The 27,834-nt window shown below is 48.9% G+C and overlaps 2 protein-coding genes across 2 annotated transcripts; one reads left to right on the top strand and one right to left on the bottom strand.

The window, feature by feature from the left end:
* Positions 1–10,854: 10,854 nt before the first annotated feature.
* LOC144737605 (zona pellucida sperm-binding protein 4-like) lies at positions 10,855–19,635 on the bottom strand. Its single transcript, XM_078620368.1, has 13 exons — positions 19,513–19,635; positions 19,049–19,122; positions 18,107–18,196; positions 16,970–17,091; positions 15,457–15,571; positions 14,720–14,854; positions 14,348–14,526; positions 13,948–14,045; positions 13,433–13,560; positions 12,303–12,492; positions 11,689–11,824; positions 11,450–11,543; positions 10,855–11,190 (listed from the first exon to the last, which is right to left on the bottom strand). Exons 1-13 carry the CDS (start codon positions 19,563–19,565, stop codon positions 10,931–10,933), a joined length of 1,674 nt encoding a protein of 557 aa, XP_078476494.1. The 5' UTR covers positions 19,566–19,635; the 3' UTR covers positions 10,855–10,930.
* Positions 19,636–19,820: 185 nt separating this feature from the next.
* On the top strand, positions 19,821–26,449 carry LOC144737606 (zona pellucida sperm-binding protein 3-like). Its single transcript, XM_078620369.1, has 10 exons — positions 19,821–19,966; positions 20,453–20,664; positions 21,046–21,158; positions 22,303–22,406; positions 23,068–23,245; positions 23,632–23,767; positions 23,865–23,959; positions 24,693–24,787; positions 25,184–25,312; positions 26,271–26,449. The coding sequence occupies exons 1-10, from the start codon at positions 19,912–19,914 to the stop codon at positions 26,399–26,401; spliced, it is 1,248 nt and encodes a 415-aa protein (XP_078476495.1). The 5' UTR covers positions 19,821–19,911; the 3' UTR covers positions 26,402–26,449.
* The last annotated feature ends 1,385 nt before the right edge of the window (positions 26,450–27,834 follow it).

Raw genomic sequence — 27,834 nt, 5'->3', positions numbered from 1 at the left:
TTTTTTTTGACAGCCGGGTCGGCTGGAGGCTACGTAGAGGGGGGTAATGTAGTGACATAAGAAGGGAGGGGCTGCTGGGGGCTCTGGGACCCTGGGCGGGCCAGGCGCTTAAGCCTCTTGGCACCAGGCGCTGGGTAGTGACATAAGAAGGGAGGGGGCTGCTGAGGACTCTGGGACCCTGGGCGGGCCAGGCGCTTAAGCCTCTTGGCACCAGGCGCTGGGTTCCCAGGCGGGTCCAGATGCTTAAGCCTCTTGGCGCCAGGCGTTGGGTTCCCAGGCGCTTAAGCCTCTTGGCGCGCCAACGGGGGGGGGGGGGGGGGGGGGGCTATGTGTGCTCTGTGGGATGTCTGGTGGCGCACACGGCCCCACCCCTCTTTGGACTAGGCATAAAAGGGGAGCTCCCTGGACAATCAGGGCCAGTCGTAGCTCAAGACCCAAGACACAAGACCAGCCATCTGAGGACCCTGGGATGTTGTGAGAGCCAGTGGTGGGACTCTGGAACTCCCGACTCTACGATCTTGTGAGGGCGAGTTCCAGAGTGTAGCCAGAGTAGAGTATCTAGGCTGTGTACCTAGGCTGTGTACCTAGGCTGTAACAGAGTATCAGGAGTGTCAGGACTGTTGGAGAGTTAGAGTGTTGGATTGTAATAAAGAAGTTACCTCTACAAGTGTCTCCGGAACCCGTTACACATGCAAGAGGTCATAAACAATTTCCAGCCCAGACTCCCAACTACAGTAGATTATCCGGTGGCTTAATGGGGAAGGGTATGCCCGATTTTCACGTAGTTATTTAAGATTGAAAAAATGTTGGGAAATTTTTGTATGGCATGTTTTTTGGTGTGTGGATTTTTTTTTGTATTTCAAAAAATACTCGGAAATTGACCAATAAACATGCAAGCAGACAAAACAAATATCCGACTGTAAACAGTTACTGTATTTACTGTATCATACCACTGCAATCTCGAAGACTGAATAGGGTGATATACGTACTATGTTCTTGCTTCAATCGCATTTGACAATCGCTGGACTGATGCAGCTTTTTAGAGTGGTGCTCTAGTGAATAAACTCACTTTTCTCCTGATCGCATGACATATGTCGTGATTGTAGCATCACTACTGTGTACACGCACACGTGTGACGTCACTATGCCGGGAGCGTCACTACCACGTGGGTCTACACACACACATGACGTCATCCCGGCTGTAGGCGGGAATGACGTCAGGGCCGGTTCTGGACTCGGGAGACCACGGGGGTGGTGTGAGGTCGTGGCACGCTCTGTGATCCCGGCTGGACACGTGACCGGATCCCAGTGGGGGGCCGGGGGCCCAGGGGGCACCTCGGGGGGCACGTGGACAGCAGGGGGGGGGGCTTCGAGAGGGTTCTCGAAGGGAGGCGTAGCCGGGGTGGGGCCCGGGCAAGCCGTGGCCCATTTAAGCAGCCTCCTCACGAGGTTCGAGGATGCCCATGCCAAGAATGAAGATGCATCGTGAAGACGCCAAGAAGACTCAAGCCTCTAGTCAGCGGACCTGCCAGTAGCCCACCTGGCTGGGTCACGCTAGAGTAGCTGAGATTTAGAGAAGTGTGTGTTAGCTAGAGTACGTTGGTGGTCACCACCCTATGTGTAATGTACAGTGTTATAATACTTACTGTTCTAATAAATGGGTGTTGCCTCCCAAGAAGTGTGTGCGCCTAAATTGAACCCACTGCATTTGGTGTTTAGAAGTGGCTAACGTTAGGTGTTATCCTAGTCAGTATAATATGCGCACGATTACTATAACTTACTTGGATGCTTTCACACGACGGGGACGGCGGAAAAAAACATCTTCCGGGCGGCCCCGGGGTCTGCAGCCCCGGTGAAGGACGGAGAGTGCGCTGCAGGTGGGGCAGCAGGACGCACATCACGTCGCTGCTTCGTTGCCATCGAGAGAGAGAGAGCGCCGGAGCTAGAGGGGAGAGGACGCCGCCGTTGCTGCGGGTGCCTGGGCGGGAAATTCGCGCTGGAAATTCGCGCGCACACCATGCACGCGCGGCCGCCATCTTGGCGGTGGGTTGGAACGCCGTTCCCGCCATTTTCAACACCTGCAGAGGGAGATCTTCGGCCGTCTCGGTGGCATCCTGTCGCAAGAGGATACCGTGCTCACCATCCAAGATTCTTCAAGTTCCACCCTGCCATCCTCACAGCCTCTAAGGCGAGTCGTGACACAATGAACCCGGCCCTAAAAACACACCTCACCCATCTTACGCATGCCGGGTTGCGTTTGCGTGTTGTTTCTTTTTTGCTTGCTGGGCTGTGGTACATGTTTTTTTGGCTGTGTGAGTGTAGAATGGACGCGGCGTCTGTGCTCGTGTGTTGCTGTGGAACTTTTTTTTTTGTGTGCGGTTACGGCATCGGATCGTTATCTTGATGGGGCATTTAATGATTAATTCATTGTCAAGTGTCTCGAGCTCCGTTAACGTCCTGTGGGTTGCCGTGTTAATGACTCGCGTTGTTACATCGTTTATGTTGCAGAGTCGCGATTGTTATTGGGTATACTGTATGGAGCTTCGCTCGTGATTGTTCATGTGTGACTGTCAGAAACTTTGATTGTGATCGTTGTCAATGTGTGACTGTCAGAAACTTTGATCGTCATTGTTGCCAAGGTACAAACCGTATGGAGCTTTTTTCGTGATTGTTATCAATGTATAGACTGTATCGATCCTTGCTCGAGAGTGTATGGACTGTTGGGTACTTGCTTGTGATTATTTACTATGTACGGATTGTCTGGGGTATTGCTTGTATGTGTTGTGATGTTGTGATATTGCGATTGTGTGTGGGATGACTGAATGTTGCGTGTTTCTTGAGTTGGGTGCCGAAGCCCCGTGGAAATCCCATGGTTGCCGTTGTGTAGGATTTTTGAATGACATGACCGGTGTTGTTCGAACTCGCTGATGGGTTCGAGGGTGCCCCTTGGATTCTGTGTGGTTCAGGAGTGCGTTGGGCTGTGGATTGCCGCCAGATGGCATCGCTCTCTCCGCTCGATTGTGTATAGCCGATTGCTGCAATGCGAGTCTTGGAGAGAGTGATCGATGTCTCCTCCCAGCTCGATTGTGTACAGCCGCATGATGCAATGCAAGTCTCCGAGAGAGTGATCGATGTGTCCTCTGTCTCGATTTTGTACAGCCGAACGCTGAAATGCGAGCCTGGTGAGAGACAAGCTTTAAAATTCCCCCCCGATACGGCTGACGCGTGAAACTGGTTGTGACACGCGTCGGAAAGGCGGTAGGGTGGTAACATGGAAATTTCCCCCGATATGGCCGACGTGCACGGTTTTAGGATGGAGACGCCACGTCGGAAAGGCGGGTGTGCTAACGGGTGACACGTAATGTCTGTGGTGGTCCTCAGTGAGGACTGCTGGGACGCAAGCGCGGGAAACCACGGAAATGCGGTTCGGGGGTGCGGCCGCCACTTTGCACGAGCACGGGTAGCCTTGGAGATGCGGTTTGAGCATACGGCCGCCATTTTGTGCGCGCCTGGGAGCCGCGGCGATGGTTGCGCGTTGGGCCGCCATTTTTTTTATGCGCGCGGGAAACCGCGCAGATGTTCGTGCGTTGGGCCGCCATTTTGTGCACACGCAGATAACCACAGCGATGTTCATGCGCCGGGCCGCCATTCTGGGCGTGCGCGGGAAGCCGTGGGGAAGCGGGTTGCGCATGTGGCCGCCATTTTGTACGTACACGGGTGGCCTCGGAGATGTTTGCGTTGCACGTGTGAACTATTTCTGGGCAAGAGCAGGCATTTTTTTTTTGTGCCATGTCGATTACACATATTTTCACAAAAAATGTAGATACTGGGGCAACCCTGAAGTGAGACGTTTTTGCCCAGTACATGGGTCAGCCTGGAAGCATGACTTCCTTGACCCAGGATGCTGTAAAACATCCAACGTTTTACCTTTGGGTGCAGCATACTGGCTCGACCTTGAAGCGTGACTTCCTTCAGCCAGCACATGGGTCGACCCTGAAGTGCGACTTCTCGACCTGGGACGTAGGGAGACGTCTGGAATGTTAAGCAGTGTGTGTAGGTAGGTGTTAGACTTTCGGTCTTCGCCCTATTGCCACCTGTGGGGTGGAACGGTAGCGGAGCGGTGTGAGACCCTGCCATCCATGGGGTGGTTGTGTGATTTTGGTTTGATTACCGGTGTTGGTTGTGCATCCAACGCGTTGAAATCTATGTATTTTAGTTTTTCTGTCTTCCGCCGGGCGGAATACGATCATCTCCACTTCCCTGGGCCCGGGTGGCTGTCGCGTCCGACGAGCTGAGGCGCAGGCTTGTGGTGCTGTGCCTCAGGAGGTGGTTTCTTCTCGTCACAGAATTCCTGCACCTGCCGCCCTTGGAGTCGCCAGTTGTGCTGACCGGATGTGGACTTAAAGGGGGGAGTGGAGCGCCCGTACATCACTCCTGCTCATCCTGTTGCCCAACTCCTGGGAAGGGGCCGTGCCCTCTTTGGGCCTTTTTCAAGTTCCCCCAGGACCTCCAGGGAGAGCGTGCTTGCCTCCCCTGAGGGCTCGGCCACGCGAACTCCTTCGAAAGACTGGCCGCTGTGCATGACTCTGACGCCTTGTTGATTGCTTACACCGTTGTCGAGCAGTCACATTAACATGTCGGTCCGTGCGTACAATTTCACATGGATGGGCCGTGCTGAGGGAAAAGTGGGTTGACCAGTTCTTCTCGGTGAACATGTGTTGTTGTTGGTTCCCCTCGTTCCATACGTTTTACCCTTCCCCCCCCCTCTCGGTGTGTGTACATATGTTCTCGCTGTAATTATTATCGTCGCCGGTTATTTATTGATGTTGTTGTTGGAGACTGTTTTTTCTGTATTGTCACAGTCGGGATGGCTGTTTTTTACATGGGGGAGGGTGATGTAATGATTGTATTATTACTACTGTGTACACACTCACACGTGTGACGTCACTATGCCGGGAGCGTCACTACCACGTGGGTCTACACACACACATGATGTCATCCAGATATATAAACATAGACATAACTTCATCCGAGAAGATGGATACAAATTGAGAAATCATTGGAAGGATGTTATTAACCAGGTATAACCTTAACTGCTTTATGGTGTGCCTTCATATCCACATCTACAGTCTCTTACACCCAGCCCTACTCATTCCCATCATTCGGAAATTTGCCGTTGCATGTCGAGCTTGCAGCGCAGGTCATTTACCACTCCCTGCTCCTCAGGTTATCTGCCGTCAATGTCATGTTTGCTTCCCCCCCCCCACCCTCTTTATCCTTGGCTATACCCCCCTCCCTCCCTCATCTATATAACCCCCTGTTACTAGCAGCTCTTTTGCCTACTTTAGCAACTGTTTTTTTTCTGTGGTTGTCCCACCTGATGACGGACGCTTGTGTTGCGTCCGAAACGTCGATGTTTATTTATTTATTTAGCTCTTTCTTTGTGCATATTTGTATTTGCTTATTTGTTTGTTTGTTCCTACGTGACTTTACCAAAAGAAACAAAGAGTATGGATCCTTGCAGTCACGAAAACTTCAAATCTAGAATTATCTCTTCCACTCACTCCGGGTCATTAGCCGTTACTACCGGAGCATCCCATTCAGTGTCGAAAACTCAAGGAAATCCAAGACTTGTTTACCCCTTAACGATGCTTCATGGAACGTCCGCACCCTCCTGGACTCTGACAATAAGCAAACTACAGACCGCACAGAAGGACAGCCCTCGTGGCCCATTAATTCAGAGAATACAAAATCGACATTGTAGCGATTAGTGAAACCCTCTTACATGGAGACGACTCTCTCACAGAGGCAGAAGTTTGTGAGGGCTACGCCTTCTCTGGAAGGGTGATCCAGAAGATGCTCGCCACCTCCAAGGTGTGGGTTTTGCTGTGCAAACCTCAATCATTTAATGCGTCGCTGAATTCCCTATTGGTATTATTGAGCTTCTGATGATGTGGCGCATTCCCTTGGCCGGGGGGCACTCTGCCAAACTCATCAGTGCTCATGGGCCTATGCTGGATGCAGACAATGATGCCAAGGAGGCTTTCAATAAAGCTCTCGTCACTGCCATTAAAAACACACTGCGCACCGACAAGCTACTCCTCATGGGATACTTTAATGCCAGGGTGGGCTCGGAACACCAGATGTGTGACCGTGTACTAGGCCGACATGGGCTGGGTGAGCATAATAGCAACGGGCTGCGGCGACTCTCCCTATGCTCCAAAGAACATCCTGTTCCGGTTTAAGCACAAACACAATAACTTATGGCAACACTCCCGCTCTAAACACTGGCACCTGCTAGATTACATCATCATCCGTCAGTGCGACCAAAAGGAGGTGCTAGTAACCCGAGCCATGAGTGGAGTGGAATATTGGACTGATCACCATATGATCAGAGCCTAGTTCCGCGTTGAGATCCGTCCACGCCATCCAAGGAAGGCCCAAAATAAGAGACGGAACGGCAATGCTCTCAAACATCCAGTTGTCACAAAAAAACTCCCCCCAAACTCCCTCGACCCAAACAACACATGGACTGAGTTGCACACATTCATCCTAGAGGCGGCCTCCGAATCAAACCGGGTACACCAAAAATTTTCACTAAGACTGATTTTAGGAGAACACTGCCAACATCCACACACTACTACAGACCAAATGCCTAGCCCACAAAGCCGTCCTTTCCGACCGAGACTCTGCCACTCTCCAATGCTCCCTCTCCAAGGCCAAAGCAGAGTCCCAGTGTGCTCTCCATGCCATGGAGGACACCTGGTGGGTCCAAACACGCAGATGAGATCCAAAGCCGCCTCGCAGACACAAACAACACCCAATAGTTTTATAATGCCGTCAAAGCCCTCTATGGCCACCAAAACAAGCCATCACCCCGGTCAGGTCTTCTTATGGCAACACGCTTTTCAAGGACCACCAAAAGATCTTGGAGAGATGGGCAGAGCACTTTTTTAATATCCTCAACCACATAAACCCCACAGACCCGCTCATCCTCGAGACACTGTCTGATATCCCGCCCATTCATGAACTCGACACTCCACCACCATTTTCTGAGGTCGCCCAGGCAGTCAAAGGCCTGAAAAACAATGAAAGTGCTGGACCCAACGGCCTCCAAGCTGAGATGTTGAAGCAAGGGAGATACCTCCTCCTTCACTGCTTGCAACTTCTCATCAAGTCCATCTAGCTGTCCATAACCATCCCACAGGAATGGAAGGACGCGAATATTGTAGTTATCTATACAAAAAGAAGGGTGACGAAGAGGCTTGCGGCAACGCACAAAAATCAGACCCCAACAGTCCTTTGAACTGCAATATGCAGACGACTGTGCACTCATGGTTCATACCCCAGAATCCATGCAGCACGCCCTCAACCGGGTCTCCTCCTAGTGCTCTGTCGGCCTCCAAATCAATACTTAGAAGACAGAAATAATTGCCCAACTCTCATCCACATGCACCTCACTCCCTATCTACATTATCGGTGGTATTCACCTCAAAATGGTTACTCCATTTCACCTATCTCGGTTCTGCTCTCTCCCCTACGTGCTCTCTTGACGATGAAATTGACACTCGCGTCAACAGAGCCTCCTTCCTTTGGATGCCTCCAGGCCAGGGTCTTCAAAAACTGTAAGCTCAAGACCCACACCAAGGTGGGAGTTTGCAATGCCGTTTTTGATTCCACCCTGCTTCATGGCTCAGACAATTGGACCTCATACAGGTGGCAAATTAAGATCCTGGAAGCCTTCCACATCAGATGCCTCCAGCGCATCCTAGGGATAACCTGAGAGGACAAAGTTCTACATACTGAGATCCTCACCAACACAAAGTCATCCTGCATTGAGGTAAGCATGGCCACATGGACACCTCCACTGGCTTGGCCATGTGATCCGCATGACTGATCACTTGCTCCCCCGTCGAGTTCTCTAACGCCAACTCAGCGCAGCTAAACGCTCCACTAGAGGACAGAAAAAGTGCTTCGAGGACCACAGCAAGGACCTGCTGAAGCACTGTAACATCAATTCCTTCAGCCTGGAACCCCTGGCGCTGGACAGGTCCACCTGGTGGTCCACTTGTGCCAGAGCAATCAGCACCTGGAAGACGCCATCTCACAGTGGAGATGCGAGAGATGCACCCAAAGACACTCCCAGACACCAACGCACTGCTGGGATAACGCCATCCGAGACCCAACACACGTGTCCTATCTGCAGCAGAGTGTGCGGCTGTCGCATTGGCATCCACAGCCAGATGAAGTTTCACTAACGCCAAAAGTGCTAGCCCACCCACAAGAGGAGCAATCGTCATCATCTTTTTTCGATAGACACCCAAGAGAGAGATCTAGTAACTATATTAGTATTTTTCGATACTCTTCGGTTCTTTCGGTAAAGTCACGTAGGTATAAAAATACAAATAAATAAATTAAATCACGACATTTCGATTGCAACACAAGCAATCATCATCAGGTGTTAAAACCACAGCAAGAAAATGTTTTGCTGAAGTGGGAGAGAGATACCGTGGTAAGAGGTTAAAAAGGTAAGAGAGGGGGGAGGGGGGTAGGGGAGCGTTGTGTGGACGCTAGGAGAGGGAGACGTGAAGCGAGGACGGGGGGAAGTGGGCGGAGCTGGGAGTGGGATGCTGAGAGTGCTCGTGATACACCGGGGGAAGACGCTACTACAAAGCAGCAACAGTACCAATAAAGGCAACAACTCCCTTGCAGTAGCAATGCCAAACGCTAGGGAAGCGATTAACTCAGCAAAATAGACTATTGGCCGGTAAATATGGTGCTGTGGTTTTCCCACCTGATGATTTGCTTGTGTTGCGATCGAATCGTCCTGATTTAATTTATTTATTTGTATTTTTATACCTACGTGACTTTACCAAAAGAACCAAAGTGTCTGGATCCCTGCAGTCATGAAAACTTAAAATCTAGTATTTTTCGACTGCACATTTCAAAGGGGAGGGAGGGGGAATAGGACATCAGTGGGGTCGACAGGCGAGGCACAAAGCACCAAAAAGTCTTCCAAACGAGCTACAAAGTGTTTTCTTAGCCCGTGCTGCAGACGTAATTGTGCAGTCTGGCTTGTCTCCATGCACGCTGTCCAGGATTATCCTCAGCGTGTGCTCTTGCAACAGTAACGGTGCAGTCTCCGGCTTGTCTTGATACAGGCTGCTCTGCAGTTTTCTCAGCCCGTGCTGCCAAACTACCTTCATTGATTAGTTGCTATTGAGAGCCGCAGCTCCTCCGTTTGTTTTGCACGCCACAATGCTGCTACACTTTGTTTTATCATAGCATTTTTTCTCGTTAACAAAATGGCCACCAAGGCTTTGCGCCAGAGAACCTCCCGTCAAAACTAAGCAACCGTTTGCATTGCTCGAGGCAACCACGGATGTGCAGATGCGTGTCGTGGCTCGGTAATCATTAAAATCAGCATACATTGTAGTTTTATTTACTTTCTATTGGACCAAGGATACAAACAAATAGCGAATGTTCTTTCTGGGACTGAGTTTGTTGGCTTTGTGTACCTTGTTGAAATGTAAACAAGTTTGTTTCAAGTGTTATAAGGCAGACAATGACGTTAAGGCAGAGGGAGTGCGCATATATGGGTGCTTTAGACATTAATACAGGTAGGAACAGTCCCACACTGCCCACCAGGGATTGTCTGTCTGTGTTGCATAACCACGCCCTCGATTTGTATTTCATAGAGCGCTTCGGGTGGGCTCAGCACCACGTGACACGCCGCCCCACGTAGCTTGCGCCGCGTGACACGGATCGCACGAATGCGTTATGCAACCAAGTTCCGACCTGCCCACTCCGAAGGAACTTGTTATTACAAATGTTATCAGTTCAGGACAAAGTAACTTTATACCGTGATATTTCAGGCGATAGGTCACGTAGATGTTTCGTGTGTGATTTTTACTTTGACAGGTAGGACTTAAAAAGGAACATTCAAATCACCCCAAAAAATATAGTACCGTTTCATGCGTCATGTCAGTTATGCAGAATTAAGCAAGTTCAGGAGAAATGGTCTTTACAGGTTGTCCGTCCTTACAGTGCGAGTACGTTGGTTAGAAACGCCAAGGTAGAAGGGAGGCGATGTTCAGGGAGGGGGTCAAGGATTTCCAGGCCGTGTTAGACGCAAACGGTCTTCCTAACAGCAGAGTTTTCAGGTAGATGGTTTAAACACAGGTACCAGAGTTCAGGTAGTTGTAGACAGGGGACTCCGGGCTATCAGCATGTGTGGTGGTCATGCCCAAGGAGGTAAACGTTGAGGAACCGAGTAGAGGCAGAGTTTCTCCAGCATTCAGCACAATGCAGCTAGAGACGGACGCGTCGTCACTGCATCAGAACCCAGGGGTCTGAAGCACCAAGCCACTCGAGCACAAGGCCACAAAGAATGTCTAGTCAAGCCTCCATAGCGTTGTGGGGTGGGTGTCTTTTCCAGGGGAAGAGCACTTTTGGCAATGTCGACAGATGTTCTGTAAGGCTACAACCTAGAAAGTCAACCCAACCTTTACTTATAAAGCTAGTTAGAGTTGGCAGTATTCGGTTTCTCCCCCTTTACCCCATATTCTTGATGTACCTTTGAAATCGTTTGTTAGTGCGATGCAAAATGTCCCTGGAACATAATGTCCACATTTGCGTGTTTTAGGGGGAAAAAGGATTCATCAAGTAAAATAAATCTGGGATTTAGATTCTTTAAAGCATGGCAAAGTGCTCTTGTTTGAAGTCAATGGCCTAAACCTTAGTACAAGTTGCTGCTTTTGAGGGACTTGCCTTGGGGAAGAAACGTGACCAAATGCAGGACTAATACTGTCTACATATTGCACACATTCATCGTAAAAGGTCAGAACAGTAGTAGCGAATTTCAGCATTTTATTGTTTTGACCACAATGGTCTGCAAAAGATATGCAAGTTACAGCAATTACAAGTAGTCATCAATAGCTACTTCTGTCGAGCGCCACAGCCCGGCTCCTGCGCCTCCTGACGGCAATGGCAGCAGACAGGAGCGCAATGACGCCTGTGGCAATGACGAGGAGAATGGACAGGGTCCCAGCCGAGGCCCACGACGAAGAGGGAGCCTCCAGCCACAGCAGAGCAGCGTCGTTAACAGGTGCTTCTTCAAAGAGCACGGGGCCCTGCAGCGACACCACGTGTTTTCCTACCACGCTGGAAGCGTCAGAGATGGCGTTGCGCTCTGGAACAAGAAAAGAAATCGGTTGATGACCACTGGCCCATACAAAAGGACATCATATGCTGCAGGTCAAGTTCGCCAGAAAATCAAACGAGTAGGTCATCATGGCATGCCACGGCGTGTTAAAAACCAGTCTGCAAAGTCACAGCAAATGTGCTCTAAATAGAAACGATAACATAGCAACATTACCACCAACATGAAAACCCCTTTGTCATCTGGGTAAACAAGCGCAAGATATTCAAGAGGTCGCGGTGGTGCTCACGGTAGCGCCTGGTCTGTCCACACTGCCGATTGCACTCGGTGAGGAAGTTGGGGCTGGAGCTGTCGCACACCACGATAGAGCAGTGCAAGTAAACCTGTGGCATACAGAATGCATCGTTACAGCAAGTAAAGTATTCCATGTTTTACGTAGTCTTTTGTGCCCTCCCCAGTTGGACACAGTACACGTCATCACTCCATGGTGACTTGGTTTTTAATGGATGGAAAGAATCGGGCACTCACGAGGTCACGGGTGGTGCTGCGGTCAGAGTTCATGAAGGCGAAGGCCTGGAGTGCCAGGCGCTTGTTGTGAGAAGGCAGTGGCAGGTCGGCGACACCAGGGAAGAACACACTGCAACAAGGAGACTGCACGGGGCAGCTGCACAGGAAAAAGTGCCGTTTACCCTCAATTCAAAGCAAGTGTCATGCATCGGATTGAATGCAGATATCTGTATTTGCAATCTGCACGCAAGGATGAAGGCCAGCTTTACAGTCAAGACATGCTCACGACCAGCAAGACAGCCCAAATTCCAATAGGCAGTGCATCCGTGCAATGCAACCATCACTGCATGTAGTCGGGCCTTGTACAAACCACCAGCTCTGGGAGGCAGAGGGTGGCTGTCTTAACATCCAGAACATCAACCCAAGGAGCGTTGTGGCCATCGATATTTTGGATGGCACTGCAATCTTGCTTAAGCGATGCCAGTACATGAACTGTTGTCATTGAAAGGCGACTTAATTAGCACAACTCTGCTTACGTGGGGAAACAAAAAAGACAACTCGAACCAGGTTGCCTCTGCAGGCCCTGCTGTGGCAGTGAGAAAGGGTTTAGAGAGCACTACCCCACCCAGCCTCACCCATCCACCACAAGCTTCCACTGCGTGGGGTCGGTGGCATCTGCCGTGGGCGTGGCCCAGCAGTCCTTCAGGAAGAGCACCAGCGTGGGGTCAGAGCGGTGTAGCAGTGACGCCTGCACGTAGAGCGGCGTTCCCAGCAGCGTTACCAGCGGGTACTGCCAGGGCTGGTACGGCGTGGTGTAGGAGTTGTCTGGCAGCGTGCAGACATGGTTCACAAGGCACGTGGATTAGTGGTGTAAAGGTCCTGTTTAGAGCACATTGGACAAGGCACAACACAAAGCCTCTAAAACGTGTGCATTACTTTTGAATTGAACTAGGGGACATAGAAACCGTGGTTGATAGTTAATTTGTATTTTCATAATAAAGGCTGTCACCCTCACCTCCGCATGTTTGGCTACATAGTGTATACAACGGCATTTCTAAATGTCTGTAGATGCTGTAAAGGGCACGGTTTCACACGGAGGGGTGGGAATCAGGTGCTAATACAGTTGGCCAAGCTATTGACAACCATTCGTTCAAGCAAAGGTGTCATGGACAAATGAGGCTAAGAAAGCTAGTCCAATTTTCCTTTAAACAATGACCTCAAGGAGACCGTTTTGGTTGATGGGTTGTGCAAAAAGACGCATTTTGTAGATCCATAGGAATTAAGGGCTTTGTTATCCCTTTCAATGGTGGCCCCACATTAACATGGTTTCAGCTGGTAGATTGAAAACCTCACCAGAAAATAGCATTTGAAGTTACACGTCGTACCATGGAGAATGTGCAAGTCGTTCTAGTTCACTTATGGCTAATTATAAACTCTGTTGGCAGGTTCACAATACTCTGGCAGCACAGCCTAGCACGTTGTCCGTTTGTTGCAGGGGTCAGCAGTTAAAGTCCAGCAGCCATGGTGAGGCATCCAAAAATCAAATGCAGCCAGCAATCAGGTGAAAATTAAACCAGGGTTGAGCTCTTAGCTCAGCACTGAAAAAAATAAGCATGACTTGCAGCTGGCTTCGAGCCAGAGCTAATATGTTGAATACAGACCCAAGTCTTCCCTGGGTAGAGCGGCATCACAACCTGTGTTCCCCTAAAAAGGTTGGATTTGCCCGCTCAGAGCTGTAAAGGGTGTGGGAGAGGGCAGCACTCACCAGTGAAGACCTGGAGCAGCAGGGAGAGGGGCCCAGTGGCCGTGGCTGGAGGTGGCGGTGGAAGAGTGCTCACCTGCACTCCAAGCTGCAGGTCTCCACTTCCAAGGAAGCGGCATTGAAGAACCATCCTGGTAAACAGACACCACCAGCCAAAGGCATGCACAACGCCCTCACGGCAGCAAGAGATTGCAGGAGGGACACAGTGGACCGATAGTGTTTTGCAGACGTACCAGTATAGGGACCACTTTGGTTAATACCGTGTTTACATTAGCCACAAGCTATATTCCTACTACTTCAAGATGTTAAAGATTCTGTGACGAGGAAAAGGCGCCCTTGTGCGTTGAATGTCCCAATTTAATAAATAAATAGTTGAATAAGGAAGCTGATTTGTCACGGTTCTGCAAATATTTATGGTCGCAGGGACAGTGGACATTTATGGGGGTGGGTCTCCTCTGCAAGACTCATGCTTGACCCTGATGAGCATAGCACTTGCAGAGGGGTGTGGCAGTGCTTACTTGTATGTGGACGACTTGGTGATGGCGACGCTTCCATCAATGCAGAGCTCCCGCTCGGAGACCAGCATCAACTCGTACACGAGCTCCTGCCCACTCCACTGGACACAAACGATAATGCCATTGAGCGATCAAGTAGAAGAATGATAAGTGGTACTGGCCAGGAGTCCAAATTAGCAACAAATTATATATTAGGAGCCACTCAAATTCTGCTTTAGCACTCGATTCATTTGACATTCAATCATAAAGTGACCTTGCTGTTCGTTATCAACTCGTGCACGATTGTGCTCTGCACATCAAAGGAGTTGTGCATCGTGAAGGGTCCCGATGCAGCACTTCAACAAGGTCAAACAACAACCATCAGGATGGGGGCAGGGCAAAGCAGAGTCCAGGAGCACAGTACCTGCACAGTGGCACCACACGCTGCCATGGGTACGTCAAAGACTGCAAGGTCTGCAGACACCAGCACGGGGCTGCACTGCGCACTGCTACTGCCAGTCAGGTGCACGGTGCTCAGGTCCAGCGGCGGAGACGTTAGGTTCCGAGACACGGGCACCACAAAGCGCCCATCTGTGGTGCACACTGGGTGGAGCATGGCGGGGAGGGTAATGGAGAGTTTGGTGAATCACGAAAGATGCCCCATGTAGCCCGGGGTGATGGAACAAGTTCAGGGAACCAGCACAGTAGGATGCTACCGTGCCAACACAGAACCTCACAGCAAGAGCCTAGTTTAGGTAGTGCATTATGGAACCTCTGTTTTGAGTCGGCTACGTACCAGCTTCATTGTAGAAGCAGCGGCGTAGAGTGGGGTCGTAGCAGCAGCCACTCCGTGCACAGACGTCCACGCTTGGGACACTCTGCACAGAGTTGCATGGGAAGTTCCTGCTCTGACCAGAGCACGTGGCGATCTCTAACAGCAGCAGGAGCACAACAGGTCATCGTACAAAACCCCACACGTACTTAAAATAAAACGGCATCGTTTGAGCCACGTGTCAAGTATGTGAATGAGTGTTACTTGGCACATGACCAAATCACTCGGGCAATGCACGCAATCTCAGAAGCGGAGCAGGGTTGAGTGTATAGCAAAGATGGGCAAACACCGTGCTCACTGGCTGTGAAAGGCTATGGCAGTGCAGCACAAATTGTTGCATTGCAGGTTAGTGCCACTCAACCTCGGCCAACAAGGAGCAGCGTGGTTATTCATGGTCAAACTAACCCTCAAGACCCAGGGCAGCACCAACCAGCAGTGCATTAGGATAAGGAGTTTATATGGTGCAATTATTGCAATCAGCCATTGGGGGAAATTGCATTGAAAAATGATTCAAAAGCAGCAAGTTTGTCCAGTAAAAGCCAAGGGCATGAAACGCATCATCATTGCAAAAGCACCAGGAGAGATGATCTGGGTCGATACAAAAAGGCAGCCGTTAACCCAGCAGACCCATTCTAGAGCACCAAGTCATAGGTAGTGCAGTCTGTGGGTCCGATTAGCAGAGTCAAGTCAAAGGTACTCACCGCCAGCTCTCGCCGATCTTAGGTTCTCAGGGCAGTCGATGGTGAAAGCCCAGACGAGTCCATTCAGCCCCTGCCGCATCTCCTGCAGCTCCACCTGGATCTTCCTCCTGCCGTCCTGGTGAAATCAGCAGCCCTCAAAATCGGACTCGGGGCCAGTGCTCCAGGAAGGCTTAAAACACAAACCAGTAGATTTCGTGACTTCGACATTGTTGGGCGAGGCCAGGCTAATGGCAAGTAAAACTGTCAATAGGCAGACCCGCACGTGGGGGTTGCTTTCCTGGGTCCGAAATCATTTTCCCAGGTTAACCCTTGTTATTGTACAAACGGATGCTGCGCTCTACGTGTAACACATGTTCCATATTAATTTTGCCACAAAACCTCCATTACTCTTTCCACAAACCACAGCACTCAAATTCTCACCCTTCACACGGGCATCACAATCCCTGGGAATATAGCTCATTGTGTCATCCACACATTTATTATTAGTTTTCACTTTCACGTCTTGTGCAAGTAACCTCAAGTAGTGCACATCTTTCTGGCACAAAGCTCGCATGTTGGTTTAGTCTGCCAAAGTTACATTTTGTTGTACATCATACATGGTCAAGTAAGCCCCGTATGCAATATTTGTCTTGCATCTACGTTGGTCTCTTAGCAGCCAGCTTGGATAGTGACCTTCTGTAGCAATACAGAGCCGTTAATTCTATACCAAGCATCAAACTGCTCCGATTCCCATCTTTGCATTGAATAGTACTGCGAAAGCTGCATCCATTGGCAGACGTGAATTACATCAACTGAAAGCTTGTTTTGCCGTGTATTTTGTGTGATGTAAACACCAGTTAACCGTTCACACATTGCCTCTATTAAGGTGACCACTTGGGTGACATGGACGTCTAGATGGCAAATCCTTTACCGTTAAGCACCGGAAGTAAACATTTATGCTAGATAAGACGGAGACTAAAGACAAAGCAAAGCAATGGAGGCAAGGCCATGGGGGCAATAAAGGATACTTAGGAATGGCTGGAAGAGTAATGTAGAGATATGGCATAGTGAACAAGTGTACCAAGGTAAACCTGATAAGACAAGGATGGTAAGATCTTGATAACAAGACAGATGGAATGAGCACTGCATCAATTGTACAGGGATAGCAGTCGAGAGAGCTGCTGTATAAACTAGAAACAAAGTCGATACCACCGAGGGATGATCCAAATAATTACATTTTGTAGGAATAAACAGAAAAAGCAATAAAAACAAATTCCAGATTGGACGGCATGAGCTAAAAAAATATATATATATATATATATATTGGAAGAGACTTTAAAAAATAAATTTACGAGCCAAGCAAACGTGGAGGGGAAAATACCAGAGTAGACAAAATTCAATTCGAGTCTGGCCAGACAACATCGGTGGCACGTGATGGTCGATCGGTTATGGATTGCGAAACAATTTCGCTACTGCCACAGCAGTCCCAGCGGGTACTAGGATCGACGCAAGTCAACGGTCTCCTCGTGTTCACCTCCACGCGCACGTGGCAGGCATCACCAGCAGCGGTGAAGTGGAGCGCAGCACCGTCCCTCGCGATGGAGAAGCCGCACTCCCCCTGCACAGACTCCACATCTACGGCCTCATTCCGCACCGCTGGAGACATCAAGCACAAAGTCATAAAAACATGCATCTGGATTGCGCACCACAAGTTCATGTGGGTAGCGTGACTGCAAGAGAACAACAAAGTATGGTGTCAGCGTCAACGCGAATAGGAAGTCTCCACAGTACCAGGAATGTCTCCAGGACACAGGATACTCGATACTCAATACGCTGGAGTTACGGTACTCCCAAACATGCACAACGACCTGCATGTCAGATTTAGCGACAAGAGCGCCCAAGTCGACAACGGAGGACTTCCGGTGGGAAATGCAGACGATGCAAGTAGAGAACCAGAGTCTGACAGGAGTCACCAGGTTCAGTTTATAACAGAAGGTACCACCTTGCATGAAATGTTTTAATGAAAGGAAGAGAGCCCATTGCGTATGCAAGCAAAAAGGAGGCATTGATAAATAAGGGATTCAACTGTTTAGTAAACACATGCACCATTAGAACCTCGTTTGCCAGTAGCAAAATATGAGAATTGGCTCCAAGGAAAGCCGTCTCGGGTGTGGACCAATCAATTTCAAGGACAGTGCATACATTATCAGAGTTATGTTTTTGTTTGCATTCAGACTGCAGGTATTGTGGTCAATGCGAACATGACTCCTTGTAAAAAAAAGGTGTCAGTTTTGTTGCCAGATAAAAGGGTAAAAAACCAATTGTCATAAACACACGCATTTATCCTATGGAAAAATAAGGGTTGATTGTCGTCTGCTGTATTAGACTAGTTGAAATGAACCCAATATTCTTAAATTTCCCATCGTTCATAAGAACTACATTTCACAACGCAGAGTGAACCAAAAAAAACCTAAAAAGCGACACCGAATAGGAAAACTGCAGAGGTCATAACGCATCAAAAACGAAGCAGTTGGGACAAACAAGTGGCCAGAGAATCTCAGCCCTGAATCAAGTTGCTAGGATCCTTGAGAAACGTCATATAGTCAATCATACAATGGATCAAGACGATTAATTATGTCATCACGATTGAAGTGAAAGCTGGTGGACTCACTCCGTACAAAGACACGGTAGTCGCTGTGAGAGGAGCTGCTCCATCCCACAGAAAAACCCAGGGTGGAGGAGAGGCATTGCTTCAGCAGACCTGGGGGAGACAGGTCAGAAATTGAGACGTCAACATCAACTGCACCTTATGGAGCAATTAAAAACACAGGCCGTGGCGGTTGCTGGGTGGGCGCACATCAGTCCCTTCCCTTTTCTGTGCACACAAGTCTGTAAGTTGTTATTTGGCGCAAATTCAAAAAGGTACGAGCACGACTCGACAGTAGGAACCTCACACCAGGAATTGTCAGCCTGCAGCTTCGAAGCCGCTGGTTGAAACATGATATTTTGGTTGTAGACCCCTGCATTAGATTCTTGAAATTGTAGTGGAAAGTTGCCAAGGTAGAGCCTGATAAATGCAAATTATCAACGCGAGTGTACAGTTCGTTGTTACTACAATGGAAAGGAACAAGGCCATGATGATTTTGCCACGTGAGTTTTACTTATAGTCCTGCGCAGTCAAATGTTGTACAATTTACTATTTTAAGTAAAGTTGCAAGGGCCGTGCCAATCAGTCACCAGCCATATTTTTGAAAAAGTTATTATCGTAAAAAAGGAACGTGCAAGGGAGAGTTAATGTCCCCGAACGCCCCCTTTTCCATGCGCCGGAGGATTATTAATTATCCATGTGCCGGCCTATGCCCAACGGCAGCCATCACGTCGCGTTACGTGACCGCTCCAACGGCAGGCGCACAACAATTCACCCCCCCCCCCCCCAACTCGTCCAGGCAGCGCTCTGGTTGGCAACTCGTGTCGCCGGTAACGCTTTTCCAGTTCACCGAGAGACGCCGCCATTACAGTCTTGTGCATGGCGGTGTCCAGACACACGATAGCGGTATTGAGAGAATGCGCGATGTGGTTGTCATGTGGCGACAGCAGCAGCAGCGCCCCCTACCACTCGGCTCCCCCAGCATCCGCGGTCCCAGCGACTGTCGAAGCCTCGCGTGGACGGAGCCCAGGCAGAGGAAGCTGCGGGGAGCACGAGACACGTGACCGCCAAGACGAGAGAACGCAGGGGGAGGAGAGAGAGGCAAACACCGCACCCCCCCCACAAAAAAATAAGTGGCCCTGTAGCGATTTTAGGAAGGGCCTATTCAAGGCCAGCACGGTGCACGAAGGAGTTGGTGTAAACAGCGCCACGCAAAGCCACCTTTGGAACCGCACCACCCACAATGGGGCAAGAGAGACATTTCAGGACCGCATTTCCACATTTTTATCTCAATGCATTTCTCCATGCAGGTCAGTTACCCAAAGCGATATGAAAACGCCCTCTCTTACAAACGTACACAATACTTCATTATCCAGAGCTGTTGATGAACATCCCCGAACACCACTCAGCACGCCCCTCCGCCTCCTCACCTGGTCAGGAGCAGGAGAACAACTCGCAGAGCCGCCATCGTAAAACAAATCATCGGCTGCGTCGCTTCCCTTAGGCCATGGACCCCTTTTATATGGAGAGCCCTCAGCGATCCCGATCCAGATTGGATCAGATCCACCCACGCATTGTCTAATCAGCGAGATTTTATCAAAGCAGATCGAGTCACTCATTGTCTCATCAGTAGAGGTTTGCTCGATCTCGGCGCACGTGCATGGATAGGGGCTGCACCGCAAATCACGCGGCACGTACGCAGGAGGAGTTAATTGGCTCATTACTGAAACTGAATGAGGCCGCGCGCAGATAAAAGCCCCGAGTCGGGACAGTAGCTGCGTTGGCTCTGCTGGTGCCGTGCTAAGTTTCGGTTTTTTGTTGTCCTTGCGATGGAGACCACGAGGGCTTTGTTTGCGGTCTTGGGGTTGTTATGTCTTGCCTCTGGTGAGTAGAGTTTGGTCGAAAGATTATTTTACAAACGTTTTTATTTGTCGTGTAATGTAACTGCCGTGTTTACTAATGTTAACACCATAATATACACGTACTAACGATGGGCTTGGTAGTGTGGCGTGGTGGTTAATTCACTGTTCTATATACCTGAACACGAATTTGCGTCCTGGTAATGTTAACATTGGCGAGATGTGTCTAGACCTGGGGCTTTGCCCTAATTCAGCCCGTACTGATCTGTATGGTCAAACTGACGACCGCAATGTGCGAGACTTGATCCAGTAGTGGATTGCCAAAACGTATTCTTAACCTGTCGTGACGCGTGTATACATTTATTGAGGTGCTACTGGGGAATTCGAACTCTTGTATTAGCAGCTCCGTGTGTGTATGATTGACTCGAGGCTCTGAGACTTTCTACGTCTTCACTGACCACCTGTGTCACTTTGGGTAACACTCGCGTCTCGTCCCGTGCGGCACCGCCAGCTGCAGTGGCCACCTCCGCCACGGTGAGTGTGGTGTGTGACGAGGCGACGCTCACGCTGACCGTGAGCAGGGACCTGTTCGGCACGGGTCACCTGGCCAAGGCGAGTGACCTGTCCCTGGGAGTACCAGCCTGCCCAGTCACTGGGAGCGACGCCCTTGCTGGGACGGTGACCTTCCTCTACGCACTGGAAAGCTGTGGCAGCAGCCTCCAGGTAACTGGCTGCTAGTGCTGCTGTAACATAATCTGCGCAATCCAACTGCTTTACGTTTTGGCCGAGTGTAGATGCAGAAGAATTACAATTCCGCATTCGAGTCGAGCCGGACTTCTTCAATAACAGCGGGGTTTGTCGCTTTGAAATCCTCTTGATATTTGTAGATCGATCATTGCATTATTGTGTAAAGGTCCGTTCCGGTTGACCAGTCGTACATTAGAGCGTTTTTATTCTTCCATAATACATTGGGAATCTGCATTTGCCATGGTTTGTGTGGGTGTTTTTATGGGTGACATGAGCTAGGTGAATTATTTAAACCAAGGAACCGCTGCATTGGGTCTTTCATCAAGTAATAAACCCCACGTCTTCCTCCCTCCTTAGATGAGTGCAGAGCTGCTGTCTTACGAGAACTACCTCTACTACCGCCCCACGTCCAACACGGGCATTATCCGCACAAACTACGTCGCCGTGCCGGTCGTTTGCCGCTATCCCAGGCGAGTTCACCAGTAGTCTCGTTGAAAGTTGCTTAATTTTGAAGTCCAGCTGAACGGCTTGCAATTCTACCGGTGTCTTTTATAACTTAATGCAATTGCGTGTTCTTGTGCTTTGCGAGGCCTGAGTTTCAATAAAGCCAATGTCAGCGAGTTAATCCACCGATGGAAAGTCTCCCTGTGCTGTCTGTCGTGGGGGTTTTTAGTGGCAACATTACTGATGGGTTCACATTAAACGCGTGGTGCATGTGTAGGGGTGATACGCGCTGGCAGTAGGGATCGTGGGGCAGTGCGTGGTGATTGGCTGTGTAGTGGTGACGCGCGCTGACAGTGGTGGATCGTGTGACAGCGCGTGGTGATTGGTTGTGTGCGCTGACACAAGCTGGGAAAAGGGATCGTGTGGCAGCGCGTGGTGATTGGTCGACTAGGGTGGGTGCTCACATCGCGGTCCGCATAGGCACCGTCTCCTCGGGAGCGAAGGACTATAAAAGGCGGTGCGCGCGGGCGCTCGAGGAGTTGGTGACCAGTAGAGACGGAGGAGGAAGAGATAGGGCCCTGAGACACCTAGTCCCGCTGTCCTTGTAAGGACCGGGACCCTGTGTGGCTCAGAGGTGGGACCTTGGGACCCGGGGCCGGACGTCCGTGTGAGGGCCGGGCCACGGGACCCAGTGGTCGTGACCCATACCCAAGCTGGGGTGGGTCTGTAGGTTCCCCTCGATGCTACGGGGCTGGAATGCCCGTGTGTGTGTGTAGCCGGGTGGAACGTGTCGCGTGAGCTGTAGTGACCACACGTGTTATTGTGGCAAAGACAAGTGTTAATAAAGTGTGCTACCCGTCAAGTGGTCTCCTGCCGTAATTTACAATATTACACATGCATTGCATACTGTGTAAACCACGGTTCCCTTAATTATACTCCATTCCCCCAAGTCGTCTACTTACTCTTATTTGGTCTTCGTCGGATAAAAGTCTTGCAAGTTGCGATGTTAAATATACTCTGAAAATATGGTTCTGTATCTCTTCGCTTGTCTATTCGTTGTAAGATGTTAACGACTTTGCAATAATAATCTGGTCACAAATTGGTGCAGTTGAGCATCACCCACCTCTGCTCATTGTAGAGAATGTGTACCTGATCTCTTCCGGACTGCAGGAAGGGGAACGTGTCCAGCAATGCCATCAAACCCACATGGATCCCCTTCAGCAGCGCCAAAGTTATGCAACAGCAGCTGAGCTTCACGCTGAGGCTCATGACCGGTCAGTGGTGATTTGAGGACGTTGATTGCCTATTATGCAAATGGCTACTACCAGGATGGCAATTTAGACTATAAACCCTTCAAGATGTGTACTTGGTATTGAAGAATAGGCCAGATATATGCCTGAGGTCTCTATACTTTATCTGAGGTTTAAGAATAGGTTTACCCCTTTTTTTCTGGCACAAACTGTGCTGTTTGGATGTTAAAACACCAAACAGACCTTTTTTAACAAGGAATCGTGTCTACATTAACCACTAATTGTGGTCAGAATGCAAACAAAACAACTGATAACATATGCATTGTCTTTGAAACCGATTTGTCCACACCAGACGGCTTTCTGTCGAGACGAAAGACTCTGCCAGAAAGAAAGCTGTCTCTGGTTTCCACCAAATGAGTTTCAAAGATGATGCATATGGTTAATGCAGACATGATTCCTTTGTAAAACGTTTCAGTTTGCTGTTTTAACATCTTAACACATGTTGCCAGAAAAAAGGGAAACCTATTCTCATTTTGGTACTGGCAAAGGGAGGTACCATGATTTATCTTGGTTTCTTCCACAAGCAGTGGCGTGAGCAAGCACTTTCCTGGCTGCGCTTTTAGTCTGCACTCGGCCTTGGCAATTGTGTTTTTGAAGTTGTCTAATTGTGTTTTCTTTCATGAAGACGACTGGAGTGTGACGCGACCTTCCACCGTATACCAGCTGGGCCAGACTCTGCATGTCGAGGCGAGCGTGCAGACACTGAACCACGTTCCTCTCCGGATCTTCGTGGTCAGCTGCTTTGCAACCCCGGTTCCAGACAGGAACTCTCCCGTCAGCTACCAAATAATTTCTAACTCTGGGTGAGATGTCGCTCTTTCCTAATCCCACCTAATGAATGTTTATGCTCCTTGTCTTAAAGGTGACATTCCACTGCTTGAGTATATAACAGAGCCTGACCTTGGAATGCCGCTAAATCTTGCTCTGATGGTTAAGCCTGACCAGATGTATGGTTAATGATTTTTATCATGTGGTGTCTGTCGGTACATTACTGATGAGAGATGTGGTCAATGTGCGTCATTGGGGACTGATTTGGTTTGCGAGTGGGAGGGGCCCCTTAAGAGGTGGGTTTGGCGCACCCTCTGCCGTATTATACAGTGGAAGAGGAGCACTACGTCTCCTAGCGCTGGCTTTCTGCTGGCCTGCCCTATGTAAAGTCACGTGTCGTACATCTACGGTGCCTGTGCAGGTGTCTGGTGGATGGCAAAGTCTCGTATGATGCTCACCTCACTTCTGGCTTCCTGCTCCGGCAAAGTGACAACGTCCTTCGCTTCTTCATAGATTCCTTCCGCTTCCTTGCGACGTTGACCAACAATGGCGATCAGGTGATCCACTGTCATGCATGCTTCTACAGAAACCACCTTTTAGCCACGTGGGAGGCAGTGTGGTTGAGTAATAACCATCTTCCTCTTCTCGGTCCAGGTTTTCGTCTTCTGCCAGCTGAAGGTTGCAGATGTTGCTACATCTCCTACGGCCGTCAATAAAGCTTGCACCTACAGCCCCTCGGCTGCTTACAGGTTTGTCTGCTTCCTTGCATTGCCCAGCAATTTGTTTTTTCAGTGTCTTCCATCCATGCCTTGCATGTGGGCTGCACATTATTGCATGCCTGTGTGCTTAACTAATATCACTGAGACCTGACTTCAGTTTCTAGCTGCAACTGGTATTACATTTCCTGTGCAGTCCCACGGGTCTGCTCTTGTTTAGATGTATTCAGGTGGTTATTGGTCATAGCCTGCACTTGAGTTTAGCAACAAGTGTGTAAAAGCCTGCAAATGACGTCCGCCATTTGTTTGGGCTCCGTTTTGATAAATCTTAGCCTAGTAACCAGAATTCAAATCTCACTCGTGGCTAATGTCGGGAGCCTCAACTGAGCCTCGCCTTCGTAGTTTTTTTTTTTTTCAAGCTGATCACCAGGGCTGGTGTGTGTCACACAACATTGGAAGTTGTTCTGGTCGCAGACTTCCCCTTGATGCTACAAATACTTTCAGTACTTTTCCTATAAGGCTCTGACTCTACAGGTCGGGTGCCATCATACCGTTAAACACAACTACGCCCAGAGTTATATTCCTGGCCACTGCTCCCATCGAGTGGTATTGTCGCCATCGGTCTGGTCGACCGTGGTGCTGGCCAAATGGTACACCACTGTACGTTGCTTGCCCTGAACGGGTGCTCAATCGGCACTTTGCTCAAATGTGAACGGATACGAGTGAGCATTGCCTGTAACTACAGACGCCGTTGTGTGCAATGCAGGTGGGTCTCTGCTGATGGCTCGGACTCGGTGTGCAGCTGCTGCGAGTCCACGTGCCCCAGTGGAAGAAGGCGCAGGGATGTGGCAGCAGTGACTGGTGAGTACAACCGTCGTATTCAGCCATTTAGTCTTGTACAGAGAACCCTTGAATATCAAGGGAGTTACGTTCTTGGAAAGTGTCAGAAAAGCCAAACTGCGACATTCACTATGTAAGCCTTGCCTAAATAATGGTGTTAGGTATGTGGCAATCAGGAATGGAGGCATCGCGATTGAAATAAGTAATGTGCCAAGTAAACTAAATATAAATAATTTCCATTTAAAGCTTTTGACTGCAGAAATTCATTTTGTTTTTTTCGGTAAAGTCACGTAGAAGGGGGAAAAAAAAAACACTAAAATTATCATGACGTTTGGATTGCAACACAAGCAATCATCAGGTGTGTATGGGCTTAAGCCTGAGCATTCGCCGAATTACAAATGTGGCCCTCTCACTCAGGATCGTCGTATGCGGTGGAAGATGTGATGCTGGGCCCCATCGTGATTGCCAAGCCCTTCTCAGATGGTGCCGAGCCAAGCAGCCCTGCGAAACAGCAGCAGCCACGGGTTTCTACATCTGCAACCAAAGGTAAAACTACCAGATTATTTCATGGCACTTTTTTCCAGTCTCGCGGTTAAAAGCTACTTCTCATACTTTGATACTGGCAAAAAGGTTCCATGAATGGATCTGCTCGCCCAGGGATATAAATGCTCTGATGCATGGATTGTCTTTGTGCTGTTCGCCTTTTTGCGTTTTCTGGTTTGACTCGGACTAGGCCATAAATAAGGTTGTCTCTGGTGTAGACCAATCCGTTTCAAAGATGATACCTATATATATCTAATATAAAGGGAGCATGTTCACCAAAAGTACGTGTGGTTAATGCAGACTTAATTCCTTGTAAAAAGATTATATTTGGGGTGAATATATTAACACCTGTTTTGTTGCCAGAAAGGGTAAAACCTATTTTTCATACCAGAGAATTTTATTAAGGCTAAACCAGGACCTCCATGAGGCAATGACGCTTTAAGGTTGACCTCTCATGGATTGGCAGTCTGTAATACTTAATCTGTATACGGAACTTTTTGCAATTTGGTGAGGAAGCAATTTGTTTTTCCGAAGTCCTTTGAAGGGCCAATAGCATCCAACTACAACCTCCTTCCCCAATAAATAGTTGAAAAGGTACATAACACGGATATTACATCAGTGCCCTAAAAGTATGCCCAACAGACATTGCCATGATCATCTTTAAACGTCCTATGGTCGTCCGATGTAAATGTGTTTTTAAGATGACAAGCTGTTTGACAGACCTAATATGATATTTGTGATTGTTTTTAATAGCATAAGATGTGTTGCCATGCTGAACTAAACCCATCCACCAGTGTGAAATGGCTAACCTTGGCGAGTGACCATATTTGACCGGCACGCCTTTCACACCTTGACCAAATACTTGGATAGGTCAAATGCCCCCACTACCTCTGGCACGTGGAAACCCTAGCTTTACGGCTCCGCAGTTACCCACCAGCCCTTTCTCTCAATTGTTTTACAGGTGCTGCTCCCGTCCTTGGTCTGGGAGTGGCTGCGCTGGTGATGGCTGTCGCAGCAAGCGCCACGGTGGCTTTGTTTGTTTCGAAGAGGCGTCACACAACTCCTTCAAAGGGATTGGAAACGAGCTTCTGATCTTCAGTTGCTTTGCTCAACCTATGATAATAAAACTCTGGTGCATTACTTTTCTGGTCTTGTGGGGTGTTTGCTTGGCGTTGCGAGCACTTTGTGTAACTACACCATAGCACAGTTCATGAGAGTGAGTATGGAAACGATTGGATGGCCTCCAATTCATGCGTTGCAGGACTAGTGGGATGTACCTAAATGTAGGCAAATGTTTTTTAAACATTCCCACTTGTCCTAACTGGCAGTCATGCTTTGTCATGTACAATGGGGCAGTTGAACAATTTCACGTAAAAAATGCATTCCTATGCCACTTTAATCTGCCATAAAAATGGTCCCAGAAGTTTGCAACGGTGGCAGTAATTGGGCATTGGTACATTACAAAAACGGTCAAATGTGTAAGGAGCAACAGCCGTGAAAAAAATAGTCGCATTTAATATTGTACTTAAGTTGACGGTTAGGGTTTTACATTTGGAAATTTGTTTCCAGAGTGCTGACAGTCTTAAATCAAAATTCATCCTAGTGACGTGAGCTCTGACGCTCTGTCCATTGGATGCATGTCAAAGTTACAACAACCAACAATATAAACAATGGGAGTGCATAATATCTTCAAGGGACATAAATTCCACTATTCAAAGTATGTACGTCCAGATGGCATAAATGCACCAATTCCCATGCTTGGGCAAGTTGGTCCCAGACCAGAGTCGGTCCCTTGCTAAAATATAACTTTCATCATTACATGGGTAAGGATGAAAGTTACAAATCTCATTGTTGCAAGTGGATCTAGCACTAATTTCGGAACTGTTTTTAATGTCTAATTTACAATTTCAAGGTTCCAACACGGTGCTGCAAAGGCTTTGTTACATGCTCTTTGGATGGTTCGATGCAGTTAACCTGAGGTGCACTCGCCCTCTGGGTTTGCAAGATGCCCCTTTCTGGGTGTGAGACATGCCAGTTTGTTAGAAGTACATTTTCCAGCGAATTATTCACAGGCGCGTAATTACAACTACTTTGCTTAATTGACGATTGAGAACCACGAGTGCAAGGCTGCCGTAAAGGTTAAGAACCACTGGTTTGGTGAATGTTATTAGGTTTCTTGATAATGGGGTTAATTAATTCGTAATGTGCAGATTTATCAATGAGTATATTGTGGCTGAATAAGACCAAATATTAATCTTGCATCAAGTGATTGTCGAAAAAATATTGCCTGGCTGTTTGTTTTTAACCAAACGAGGGCCTCATGCAGCACAGCTCTAATTACCGAGTGTCATGTCCCGAGAAAAGTCCCACCGCAACTGGGCTATGTACAGGGGGGCTGCTGCCTGAACCACGTGAGGATACCTCGCGGGGGAAGATGGACATTTTAAATGGAGGTGATGACGGGAGAGGGGAAATATCGCAGACCGAGGGGGGAGAAGGAAGGGTGGACAAAGAAGGCCCCTAAA

The sequence above is a fragment of the Lampetra planeri genome, chromosome 72, assembly GCF_965212315.1.
Source record: "Lampetra planeri chromosome 72, kcLamPlan1.2.h2, whole genome shotgun sequence".
Classification (NCBI taxonomy): domain Eukaryota; kingdom Metazoa; phylum Chordata; class Hyperoartia; order Petromyzontiformes; family Petromyzontidae; genus Lampetra; species Lampetra planeri.
This window is presented reverse-complemented; position numbering and strand designations above follow the sequence as displayed.

Coding starts and splice junctions, on each gene's coding strand:
- LOC144737605 (XM_078620368.1), bottom strand. CDS start 19,565: ATGATTTGTTTTACGATGGCGGCTCTGCGAGTTGTTCTCCTGCTCCTG. Junction 14,527..14,719: donor CTGCTTCTACAATGAAGCTG/GTACGTAGCCGA, acceptor TGCTCCACCCAG/TGTGCACCACAGATGGGCGC. Junction 14,046..14,347: donor CGTGTGGTGCCACTGTGCAG/GTACTGTGCTCC, acceptor GTTTGTGTCCAG/TGGAGTGGGCAGGAGCTCGT.
- LOC144737606 (XM_078620369.1), top strand. CDS start 19,912: ATGGAGACCACGAGGGCTTTGTTTGCGGTCTTGGGGTTGTTATGTCTT. Junction 22,407..23,067: donor CACGCTGAGGCTCATGACCG/GTCAGTGGTGAT, acceptor TCTTTCATGAAG/ACGACTGGAGTGTGACGCGA. Junction 25,313..26,270: donor TTCTACATCTGCAACCAAAG/GTAAAACTACCA, acceptor ATTGTTTTACAG/GTGCTGCTCCCGTCCTTGGT.